Source organism: Eulemur rufifrons, chromosome 19 (assembly GCF_041146395.1).
Source record: "Eulemur rufifrons isolate Redbay chromosome 19, OSU_ERuf_1, whole genome shotgun sequence".
Classification (NCBI taxonomy): Eukaryota; Metazoa; Chordata; class Mammalia; order Primates; family Lemuridae; genus Eulemur; species Eulemur rufifrons.
In genome coordinates, this window is record NC_091001.1 from 82,335,397 (window position 1) to 82,348,815 (window position 13,419).

Sequence of the window (13,419 nt, forward strand, 5' to 3'; positions counted from 1 at the left end):
GCCTCCCAGAGGGCTAGGATTACAGGCGTGAGCCATCGTGCCCGGCCCCAGATCTAAATTTTTAACATAAGGTCCTGTTGTCTTCTACCTTCATGCACTATTTTCAGCATTGATACTGCTTTTATCAGTAGAATTGACAAATGATACATTTGAACAAGGAAAATAGAGTTGAAAGTCTTTGCAAAACTCTCTTATTTATTTCTATAAAATTGATTTGGAATTATTACCAATACCTGAAGATTACTAGTCTAAATCATTCTAAATTGGCCAGTAAATCTTTAAATACCTTTTCATGCTTAGATCCAATTAGAAGGTAAGTGGGACCTTGGTCTTTGGGGTGAATAACGATTGTGTAATGTGTGGATAACAGACTACGCCCACTGGCTTCATAATCTTCATCTGAATCACAGGATCTGTCAACCTCTTCAACTTTAGCCTCCCAGAGTTTGATCTGACCTAAAGGAAACTAAAGTAAATGTTAGTAATTTCTAAATCTTTTCCCATTCAAATTTTTCATAGTGCTTTTTATTTTTACCTTTATAAAGCACACCTTTTAAAAATCATTTTAAAATATTGCCTAAAAGCAATTTGATTATCCACATTGTTACAGATGCGGTAGCAACAACCAAAAGCCCAATTGTAATATGAAAGAACAGTGTGAATACTAGATATTTAACTTTTGAGGAAAATGCAAGAAGCTACACTTCAGCACAGTGGTTCAGATTATTCAGCTGGACTAAAACAACCAATTATCTAGTTGAGCAATTAGTAATAATTCAGCCAAAATACTCATTTGACTTTTTTAAGAACTGAGCAGTGATTTAACTATTGGATCAAAATGACAAGTGTAGGACATAGACAAAATACTGCTCATAGAAAAAGAAAATACTGCTCACAGAAAAAAAATAACAAGATTAGACAGACAATGCACAGATAAACTATCATCCTAAACTCCAATAAATGAGGAATGTTCTAAGGGTCTTCACTGACATATGTTATATATTACAAAACAATGCCATGATTTCCTCTATCTTAATTTCAGGGTAAGAAAAAGTTCCTAAAGCCAATTTACATTAAGTTTTATTTACCTTTTTATAGAAAAAAAGAAGTATATCTGCTGTGTTGAATATTAGATACCTGTTTTAAAACTTTTGCTTTAATTAAGTACATTTATTCCAGGAACATACATGGTCTGCATCAGATTTATAACTTCTAAAAAATATTTGGTCAAGTTTGCAATTGCAGTTCTGAAGAAATTCACCCTAACTACAGAGACATTTAATTGCACATTCTCATGCTAAGTTCCAGGGCTCAGTGCTTGCACTCTTCTTTCATCTATATTCACTCCCTGGATGATATCATCCAAGTTTATGGTTTTAATACCAGCATATGTTAGTATTTATAACTCCAGACTCATTATCCCTACTTAGATGTTTAATACCATCTCAAACTTACCTTTGTGAGTCCTCCCTGACAACCTGCTCTGCCCAGCCTTTCTCATCTCAGTTGTTGGCAATGTTATCGTCCTACCTGCTAAGGCCAAAATCCTTGGCATCATCACTGACCCTTGTCTTTATCTCATATCTCATACCTTTTTGGTCAAGAAACCCTGTCAGTAAGTCGTTCAGAATCTATGCAGAATCTGGTTTCCTCTCACACCCCATGGCACCACTAAACCACAGTCACCTCTGCCTGGCTTGCTGGAGTAACCTCCTAACTCATCTCCTCTCCTCACTCCCTTCAGTCTATTTGTAAACAGCAACCAGAGGGTTACTGTTAGACACAGGTAGGACTGGGTCCATGGTCTGCTCAAAACCCTCCAGTGGCTTGTCATTTCACTTCAGTAAAGCTGAAGGGCAGCAGAAGCTGCCACTCCAAATGGTATCACTTTGGCATAAAGGGTTGTTTTGAACTAGCGGCCTTTAAAAAAAACAACAGGTGCAAGAAGGGCATTCTGACCTCTCCTTTTTCTTTTCACAGGCAGGAGATAAAACCCCCATATGGAAGATGTCCTCCCTATACCAGAGGAAAATAACATTCTTATCATCAAGGACAGGAAGCTGAGGCCAAGGGAAATTTGTACAAATGAACTTTGTTAAACTCAGCCTTATCTTCCTAGTCACTTCTCTACCCAATTAACTGTCCTAGCCCAAGTCCCTTGCCCTTGCCACGTTTTCACAACTTATTACCCTTTGTCCAATTCAGCATTTAAGTGGTCAACTCTGTTTTTGGTTCTTCATTTCCTTTTAAGTGTCATGTAAAACTTACATTAAATAAATTTGTATGCTTTTCTCCTGTAACCTGTCTTATTTCAATTTAATTCTCAGGTCGGAAAAAAACCCTAAGAGGGCAGAGGTAAAATTTTACCTTCCTTACACAGTAAGCTTTTAAAAATAAGATGAAGGAAACTAATTTTACTATGATAATACATGAAAATATCATCCTAATTGTGTGCTTTAGGCACACCAATCATGAAAATCTAGGTTTCATCCACCCCAACTTTTAAGGATGGTTATTCATTTTACCAAAGGATTCACGATGGCTCCATAAACAGTGAACAGACCTAGTGCTTTCAAATATTTTGATTTAATAAAAAAGGACACTGAAACAGATTAAAAACAAATTGTTTTGGACACATTTATAGCATGAAATGACGTAGGCCTATGCTGACTCACATGTATTCTTAATAATTTTCCAGTGATTATAATGGATTTCTGCTCATTTATCTACATTCTTCTGACTTGTTTCTTCGTGACAAATTCTATCCATTTTTATTAAATTATTTTTCTATCTATAAAAACAAAACATGCTTATTATAGAAACTTGGTAAATATGGAAAGGTATTAAAAAAAGAAGAAAAAATCATCCATAATACTACGATCACAGATAATCATTCAACATTTTGGTATAGTTCTTTTCATCTGCTATGCATATTTTTACTTAGATGTGCTGGACTGAGAATCATAAATTCAGCATCCCAACTACCCTCTTCTAAGATCTCCTCGTAATTGCAGAGGAGAAATTGGGAATATTTGCCAGAATCTCTGTCCCTGTATGATTCCGAGTTAGAGTTTGCCCCTATGAGAGAATCTAGATGAAATTTGGAAGGTAAAGGTGAAAGAGGAGTTATTCTCTTAAGACCATTGCTGTCAGATGCCGGGGTAGATGTGAGTCACGGAAGCTTCCCAGTGAACTCTTGAGGACTATCTGCCTCAGTCCTTTGGGCTAAAATCTCCAGTGTTGACTTTTCTGACCTTCAGTGGTAGCTTCCCTAACCTCTATTCTCTCAACTTTTAAAAAAGTTATATAGCTCTAAAATTTTTCTAAAAGTTATGTATGTCCCTAGTTCTATATTAAAACTTTTATACCTGGAATGGGTACAGTGAGTTCTATTTTCCTGACTAATAAATTAGTTGGGATTATACTGAGTATATAATTTTGTGTTATGCATATTTTCCCACATTACTTCAGAGGTATCCTTTTTAATGCGTGTACTGTGTTAAGTCCCATCCTATCAGCAATACAGAATAATGGCATGTATTTTAAACACAGCTGGTCCCACCTGAGAGTGCAGTCTGTGGAAAGGCAACAGAGAAATACTGACACATATGATCACTAGACCAAGAAGTTTAGTCTCATTATCACAATAATCAGTCACAGGCTGCTCTTCTGAGGAGCTGACATCATCATACTATGCAAGTACTCTAGGCCCACGTCAGCTCAATTGTTACAGGTTCAGTAATCCAAAGGTGACACCAAGTACCCATAATGACAACTGGGCATACATTTCACCTGTGGTAGACAGCCCATCTTTCTACTGGGAAAGTGAAAATAAGTCAAGTTCTTTTCGGGCAGGGGATTAGTTTAAAAATGAGTAGATAGGATATAAATAGGAAGATGAATAGATAAGTGGTATCCAGGAATCTGAAGGCCTGAGACAGGACTGGATTCTTTGTCCTCCTCAGGTCTTTTTTCCTAGCTTGCTATCCCCACTCTCAACCTTATCTGGTCTGTCTGAACCTGGGAAAACAGGGGAAATTGATGGCTGGGGTGGGCGAGAGATAGAAGGCTTTTCTGTTCTGGGTCTTAGAAGATGTGTTCATTTAAAGTTGCTAAGGTTTATAATTAAGAATCAAGAAGACTCCTGTAGGTGATAGGTGTGTGATTACCTCAATAATCAATTTTACACCAAATTTTAACCTTATCAAAAATTCTAAAGCTCTACCTAGCAACAGCAGAGTGAAAACGAAAACTTTAAGCCATAACAATTATCTTATTAAAAATACATACATACCTTATCTTCTTGACTACGAAAATAATATAATGTCTTTCCTATAAGTGTACACCAGACTCTCTTGGAGTAGCCATGTTTCACCTAAAATCACATTTCAACGAATTACAAATAGAGCTCAGAACTCTGATACCTTAAGGTATAGCTTATACACTCTATTTGAAGTTCTACAGGTATCCAGTTTGCCCAAGGTATAAGTGATATTCCCAATAGACTGTCCAAATGCTGTTTAAGATTTACCTGTTACAGCAGGAGCATAAGTTTTGCTTTGGTGCAAACCATTCAAGATTTTTTACAAATGTTTACTATGTGTCAAGTTTACTATTAATACTATGCCTGGGACTGAAGAGTCAAAGATGAATAAAAGAAGGTGCCAATTTCACAAGTAGGTACATGTTATAGTTTCCGTATTTCATAGATTTCCAATAGCCCTATGGCTCTCTGGGTTAATACCCTCATGTTAGAAGTAAGAAGATTAAAACCTAAATAATTCCAGTCATTTTCCAAATGTAAAAGATTCACTCATTCAAAACATTTGATGTGCTCTCCAGAAGTAATCATATAAAATAATAAAATAATATTAAAAGCTATTATTATATGTTGAGAACCTCCTACATGTCAGGCACTAAGTTAAGTGACTGGGACAGAATTTGAATCTAGCTCTTGACTTTAGTTAGCGATTGGTTTAGGTCCTATGGAAACAGATTTGAACAAGAAGACACAGTCTCCTTTCACAGGGAGCTCATAGCCTGTGAGGAAGGCAGACAATTTAATCAGCAATATGCTATATATCTCAACAAGAGCACAAAGAGTTTATATTTATATACATTTTTGTGGAGGACATTTTACCAACAATTTTTTGTGTATTGTAGGTTTATCATAATCTGATGGGCTTTAAGAAGACCCTTGCTGTGAATTCCCTCCATTCTCCAGTCCTGCCCAGGTACAAGCATTGAAGATCTTTACCAGACAGTCCCAGTTACATCCTTAAGCCTAGAAAAACACAAAGAACTCCATTCCCACCAGTGGGTAAGATTTAGTATAAGTCCTATTGCACCCGATCTAGAATGCTTGGTTGAGCTTGCCCCATAATCCACTTTCTGGCAGAGGGCCCTGCCCATCTAGCCCTGCCAAGTTCTACATTGAGGCCAGACCCTCTCCTGCAATAGTTAGAGTGCGTTCAGTCTGGAGAGACCTGCCAACCTGTAAACCAAGACACTGGCCAGAACAACCAAAGCCCCAAATTCTGTTGTCATGCTTGCCCATGGTGATAAGAATTAAGGAGAAAAATGAAGCAGGAAAGGAGAAGTGCTTTACAATATAAAATCGGGTGGTCGGGAGGGCCTCATTGTCATTGAGTAAGGCCCTGAAGGAAGTAGATGAGCCATTCAGTCATCTGAGAGAAGAGCAGATGTGTTTGGTGAGAGACAGGCCCAATGTGTCTAAGGAACAGCGGGGAGGCTGGTGCGTCTGAAGCTGAGCAAGCGAGAGGAGAAGTTACGGGGCAAGTGTGGGGAGTGGGACAGGTGGAATGCAGAGCTTGCAGGACCTTGTAAACCCTTTTGAGAAGAATACAAATTATTGCCATAGATTTTACAGTGGGCAAGTCACTCTAGTAGGGAAGGCCTGGACTTTGAAGTCTGATGGACCAATATTTTTTTTTAATTTATTTTTGAGACAGGGTCTTGCTCTGTTGCCCAGGCTAGAGTGCAGTGGCATCATCACAGCTCACTGCAACCTCCAACTCCTGGGCTCCAGCAATCCTCCTGCCTCAGCCTTCGGAGTAGCTAGGACCACAGGTGCTATTTTTCTTTTTGTAGAGATGGGGTCTTGCTCTTGCTCAGGCTGGTCTCGAACTCCTGGCCTTAAGAAATTCTCCTGCCTTGGCCTCCCAGAGTGCTAGGATTACAGGCACCAGGAGCCAGACCATCTTAAATTCCAGTTCCACCATATACTAGATGGACATCCTCAGGTAACTGACCTAACCTATCAGTTTCTTAGTTGGTATCAAGGGATTACTGTAACCCTCACTGGGCTGTTGTGATGATCAAATGAGAAAATGTAAATAAAGGATAATAGTAGTTACTCTCTCCCTGCACTATCCTTTGGGGGGAAAAAAATAGTAGTTACTCAATAAATGCTTCCTTCTTCACTAAGAATAAGAAGTAAAACACATGTTTTCTTTTAAATCCACAAACTTAGCCTTTGGGCTTTCAAAGCTATGGTTTAAGCAAACAACTCCACCACCTAACAGTTTGATGGATTTAGAATGCTGCTTGAGGAAAAACAAAAAATGTTTCACTTGGCAAAACATGTTTCAGTTTAATTAAATTTAGAAACATATATTTACAGACAAATATCCTGCAAGTTTTAAATAGTGTTATGCAGGCTTTTTTTCTTGTTTAAACAAATGCCAGAAAAAAGTCTCATCAAAACTGGAGTATAATGCACCTGGCTATAGACAGTATACTTTTGCAATGATTTATGTTTAAAATAGAATAATTTGTGCCTTTGGAGGACTGCAAACTAACGAGTTTGCCAATTCACTGTAAAAGCTGTGTTCCAAAGCATAGCCTATCTTTATATGTAAGCCTTATTAGGATTTGCTAAAATTCTTATTCTAAAAAAAATAATAAAACAAATTATACTAAAAGAATCCTCACAAAGATTTAATGGCAATCTCAAATCTCAAGTCTTCAGTGAACTAATTTAAAGAAAATTTTTTTACCTTGCATCCATAACAAAGGTGCCGTTGTATATTAGTTCTGTTTGAAACTTTGAACACAAACAGTGTATCATAATCCCAATTGGCCTTTGTCATCACACAAGCCATAAGCTCCCACGGTCCTCTCTCCACCCGATATTCTCATCCCTATGGCCGTCTCCACCACAAATCCTGCCACCAGCTTGCTGACTCCAATATCTAGGTGAAATTCTCGTGATAATAATAGCTAGCATTTTTTATGTGTTTATGATGTGCCAGGCACAGTTGTAACACATATTACATGTTTAAATAATTCATTTAACCCTCCCAACACCTTGTGAGGTTGACACTATTATTATGTTATCCCCGTTTTACAGAAGAGGACACTAAGGCACAGAGTCTGTAAGTAACTTCTTCAAGGTCACACAAGTGGTAAGTGGCAGAGCCAGGACTTGTGCCCAGGCAGTCTGGCTCCTGACACTTGCCCTCACCTCTTGGTCACACTGTCTCCACATCCTTGCTCTCTCCATTTCCAATAACCTTCGCTATGCCTTCATTTTTGCCATCCATCCTCTTGGCCCTAGTTCTTTTTTCTTCACTGGGAACGGCTTCACTTCTGCAATTTACATTCTACTGTCTGATCACAACCTCTTCTCAGATTCCTTTCTTGTTTACTCACCCTGCTCCTATTCTGTGACCTCGTTTATAATTTAAGTCCCCGATCTTCCATTTTATTCCAGTTTATCAGTTCCCTCCTGGCCCCTCATCCTTCTCCACCAACCTGAGATTCCACGCTTGATCACAAAACAACTCTTGCCCCAACGCCCATGATTATGTTACATTCCTATTCCTATTCTTCTAACAAATTCACTCAACAAAAATTTCATCTCCATTGGCTTTTAAATAATCCAGTGGAGAATGTGGGAAGAGAGAGAAGGTTATGGGGGGCGGTATATGAAATAGTATTAGCTGTAGTTAATCACTGTTGAAACTGATAATGAATATATGAGGGTCATTTTATTATTCCCTCTACTTTCACGTAAGTTTGAAATGTCCATAATAAAATATAGATTTCAAATCATCATTTTGATAAGAGATGTGATAAAGTTAGTAAAATGTTAATTGTAGAAACTAGGTGGTAGGAATATGGGTGTTACCGTAAAATTCTTCTGCCTTTTTTGTATATTTCAAAATTTATATAATAAAATGTTAGAAAATATTACTATCCTCACATCACTGCAATGTAAATTCTCTGCTTCTATTTCTGGGCATCTGAAGATGTTAGAGAAAAATAACCAATATGAACTTAAATCATTAAAGTTAGGTGGGCCCTCAGTAACACTTATCAATCCTTCTCTGTCCTTGGATACATCCTACTTTCCTGAATGATTATTCTCAATCCTTTTCCCCACTCTCAGTAAATAACCTTGTCTTATTGAGTAATGTTCACCAGAAAAACTGAGGCCCATTAGATGTGATATCACTCAGTGTCCCACAAAGTTAAATATTCATCTATATGCTTTCTCACCTTTCTTCCAGTCCAAACCTTCCCTGCCTGCCCATCCACTTCTCTGGACTTTGTTCCTAACCACCCACTTCTCCTCTCTCCTGGCTTTCCCCACTAACTTTGTAAACTCAAGGAACATGTCTTTCCCATCCTCAAAACAAATGCCTGTCCTAGCCCCATGTTCCCTCCGGCTCGATTCTTTCTAATGTGCTGGAAGGTATGGACAGTCCTCCAAACTCAAATGCTGCACCTACTCATCTCCCACTCACCCTTCAGCCAACTGCAATGTGCCTTCTTCCCTGAGCACTCTGCCACACTTGACACTGTAGATCGTTCCCTCCTGGTCACACGTTCCACTCCCTGGCCTCCACGATATTACTCTGAGGGTCTCTGCATACAGTCCCTTTCTGTGCCCTTACATTTCTAAGTGTTCTCTTAACAGTCTCCTGCTCTTCCCACCCTACACATTTTCCTGGGTGATTTCTCTCACTTTCATGGTTTCAACTGCCGCATATATGCTGACAATTCCTCAAATCCTGCTCTCCAACCCAGCCCTCTCCTCTGATGTGGACTGGGGCTCTGCAGCCTGCTGGATTTCTTAACTAAGATGTCCTCACAAGCTCTAAAAATTGACATATTCCAGAATAACCTTTTAATCCTCCTAAAACTGCTCCTCTTCCCTGAGCTCTCTCTTACCTGCCACCGTCTCCTAAAGTCTTTAACAAAACAAAAATAGCTCTTCACAATCAGGGCCTCCAGTTATTTCTCCAAAGAACTTGTTTCTAGCGTAGGTGGCACTGTTCAAGATTCTATGCCTTCATTCATGCTGTCTCCTAGCCTGGGGTACCTTCCCTGACCATTCCCATTTGGTATAACTAACTCCTGCTCCTCCTTGAAGATTCAGCACAGGGAAATCTTCTCTGAGAAGTCGTTCTTAATCCCACAGCCTAAATTGTTTCTCTGTGACCTTATGATACATCTCAATAATGGCACTTTACACTTATGTAAATAAGCGTATGTCCCCCTCTTTCCCAGTAGATTGTGAGGCTCTCTGAGGAATGGGACAGTGAACTATCTTAATACCCTCCAGCACATTGTGTTGCATGTGGTAAACTGAACAAAAAATTTTTGGTTTTTTAAAGAAATGAATTTGTATACAGAAAATGCTCTTCCTAAGCATTAAAATAAAAATTGCAAGAGTGAATATGCAGAATCAAATTAGTCAAGTTCTTAATATCTAACTATATTATTCTGTACTTAATAATAACAATGTGACAACCTGAAAAAACTTCCTCCCCTCCAAAGTTTTCAAATGCTATTCTACAACATCTCAAATTGCAGCTTTGGAACAAGTAACTCAGAATAACTGAGAGAAGTTTTTCTCTTACAAGGCTCTGAGGATGAAAATATGGGGGTGGACAAGTTTTCACAAATGATAGGAAGGAAATTTAATAAACATCCTATCTACAAACCCTCATGGTTTAGTCATCTTAGAATCACATCAACTCATCCTCATTTAAAATGCAATTGTGAAATGGGAAGCAGAGAATCACAGAAATGTAATATGAGCAAAAACCAACAATATCATTCTGATAAAGTAAAAAGCAAACAAACCAACCAACCCACCTAATTGTGGGAGAAGTAATAAACTCTTAGCCATGGGATCATATTATACTCCCAGGGTTTGATATACATTGTCCTCAAGACCAGAGGAAAGCTCACTAATATGAATTATTGTAAAAAATGTGATTTAAAGTAGCACTCTGTTCACTGGGGAAAAAAATACATTTGCACAATAGCAGGGAGTTCTTTAACCCATCAGTAACTGAAAAAATACTTTCATAGTAATGTAATATTTTAGAAAGAACATAGTATACATCTCTTTGTTGAATACAATGGTGAATTCTTTCCTACCTTTACTATACTTGGTCAGTCTGTAAATATTACTAAATAGCACCCAACTATATTCCCACATTATTATTATGGACAAATTATAAGGTAGCATAGATCCTCTACATCTAAATTTTTCACCACCTACATAACAGAGCACATGAGTGATGATTGATTATGTCTATGTAAATATCTTATTGTATTTTTCTAAAAGTGACCAACAGGACTTTTTAATATTTTAGAATAATATTAAGTATAGGTCAATACTTATTTGTTCTAAAAAAGTTAGAAAACAGAATTAAGCAAAAATAAAATAAAATCACATAAAGATAACCAATATACTTTGGTGTATTTCCCATTCAGACATTTTTCTATGAATATGTATAACAAATATGGGATAATAATGTAATACTGAAAGTGTTCTTATCACCAAACAATACATCGTAACATATTTCTATAGTATTAAATATTCTTTTACAACATTTAAAAGGCTGCATAATGAAACATTATATTATGTATAAACAGTTATTTAAGCTATACCTGACCCTATTTGATCTTAATTTTTCTTTATTATAAACCATGCTGTACAAGCAATATTCCCAAGGTAATGAAAATGTTCTTATAGCTGGGAATGTGGGAATAGAGCGAAAGTAAATATTTTTAAAACTCATCAGACTATACACTTAAGATTTGTGCAATTCAGAGTATGTTAATTATACCCCATTTTAAAAATAGGGAAAAAAACATACTGTGATGGAAATCCTTATACTTAAATTGTTTGCAAATTAAGATCATTTCCTAAGGATACAGTTCTTGAACTGAGACTGCTAGATCAAAGGATATGCATATATATGTTTTTAAAATATATGATATTCATTTGTACATTCAAAAATATTTACTGAGTTAACACTTTGGCCAAGACATAGCCTAATTGCCTTTCAGAGTAATACTCTCACTAGCAGATTTCCTAATCTGTGGCAATACTAGGTTTCAAAATTTTTAAAAATGTCCTTCCTTTCACATTTAAAAAAAACCTTTTTTTTATTTTTTGAGACAGTCTTGCTCTGTGGCCTGGGTAGAGTGCAGTGGCATTATCATAACTCACTGCAACTTCAAACTCCTGGGCTCAAGCAATCCTCCTACCTTAGCCTCCCAAATAGCTGGGACTACAGGCATGCACCCCGAGGCCAGGCTAATTTTTCTATTTTTATCATAGAGACAGGGTTTGGTCTTGCTCAGGCTGGTCTCAGAACTCCTGAGCTCAAGCAATCCTCTTGCCTCGGCCTCCCAGGGTGCTAGGATTACAGGCGTGAGCTACCACACCCGGCCTCTTTCACCAGATTTTTAAAAACACATCCATTATTTGAATTTATACTTTAAAAAAATTATTAGTGATCATAAAATGTTTTTCCATATGCTTACTGATCATTTGTATTTTTTCTCATTTCTACTATCTCTACTTCTTTCCCATTGAGTTCTTTGTTCCATTTCCCCCCACTGGTATTCATCCTGTACTTACTGATTAGAAAAAGCTTGTTAAATATTAAGGATATTAACTGGTTTTCAGATGTTTCAAATACCTTTTGAAAATTTCTCATCCTTCTTCTCAATCTGCTTATAGAATTTTTGATAGAGCATTTACATTTTTATCTTTATGGTTCTTGTCTCTGACACCCACTTTTCATAAGGGGGGCTAATATGCATAGTTACCTGGGACATTGCTATGCACCTGAGGTTCCTACCTTAGTGAGCAATCCCTTCACAGTTGGTTTGCCCTCAGGCTGCAGGAAAAGTGGGTTGGCAGCTTGTACTCGAAGAACATTCTGTAACACTTTAATCCACTCTTCCAATATATTGGGAGAATCTGCAGTCAGATAGTACGTGTGTTTTTCAGTGGTCAACTAAAATGGGATGACAAAGGCATAGGAGAGGAAACTGTAAAGATCTGGGACTGTTAGCATTTCCTTGTCCATTCTTCAAACATCACTACTTAACATGGAAACAAACATGCTAAACCTTGAGTCCTAGGTGTTATAATAAATAAATGACTCCATATAATTTAGAATATTTTAACCACTTTGTGAAATTAAAATAATTACATTTTTGTTGAGATAATTTTTTAACTTCAGTTTACTTTAAAACATTCATAATATTAAACTTTGGGGTCATGGTTTTATATCTTGTTTAATTGTCATATTTTCCTTTTCTCCCTTAAATGTGCTACAGGCTTCCTGGCTGTTGATATGAGTACCATAATAATGGAAGACTATAATAAAATAACACATTTTTTAGCAATTAAATAGAAGGGTTTTTTATATAAATGAAAAAAATTGACTATAAATAAAATGAGAAGACTTTGCATATAAGAAGAGAAATTCTTGGAACTAATATGTGATCAGGTATTATGAACTCATAATTTTCCAGTCTCAAATTAATCACACTGCTAATTTTCTAGAGATTTTAAAAGCTTACAAATGATTCTTAACTGCCATACACCAAGACAAAGCTTTCCCTGATTCTCCTTTCTGAATTTTTGAGTTTTTAGGTATAATCCACTGGAAACATTGATAATGTACCTTTCTAGCAAATGTTGTCTTCCACCCTCCAAAGAAGCAATGCAAGAAAATAATGGTTATTGAAAGCATTTCAGAAATAAAGTATCTGAATTTAAATTACATATACTAGACTATCTCAGCAGCCCACATTTTAAATGTAACAGGTTTTGGGAAAAACTGGCCTATGTGTGGGTAAAATGGGCAGCAGGACCTCTATGGTGTGAATTGGAAGGACAGCCCCTCTGCTCACCAATATCTTTCCCACTTCGGTGTGATGGCATCTGAAGTTCATAGAAAAACTGTCATTTTCCAATTCTGTATTACAATAAAATACAAACACTTCTGAATTTAATAGTACATTATACAACTAACATCTTATTGGGAATTCATTTATCAGATAACCCTTCCCTAAAATAGCTTAACAGTTTGAGAGCTGAAAATACCTGGGAGCTTAAATATGGGGAAAGAAGAA

The 13,419-nt window shown here is 37.0% G+C and overlaps 1 protein-coding gene across 1 annotated transcript in view; it reads right to left on the reverse strand.

Moving 5' to 3' along the window:
* PLEKHH2 (pleckstrin homology, MyTH4 and FERM domain containing H2) overlaps positions 1–13,419 on the reverse strand; it is an 86,173-nt gene that overhangs the window by 36,691 nt on the left and 36,063 nt on the right. The window contains exons 14-16 of the mRNA XM_069494792.1: positions 12,135–12,293; positions 4,295–4,375; positions 287–466 (exon numbers count right to left, since the gene is read on the reverse strand). Coding sequence (XP_069350893.1) covers positions 287–466; positions 4,295–4,375; positions 12,135–12,293 — 420 coding nt within the window. The remainder of the gene's footprint in view (positions 1–286; positions 467–4,294; positions 4,376–12,134; positions 12,294–13,419) is intronic.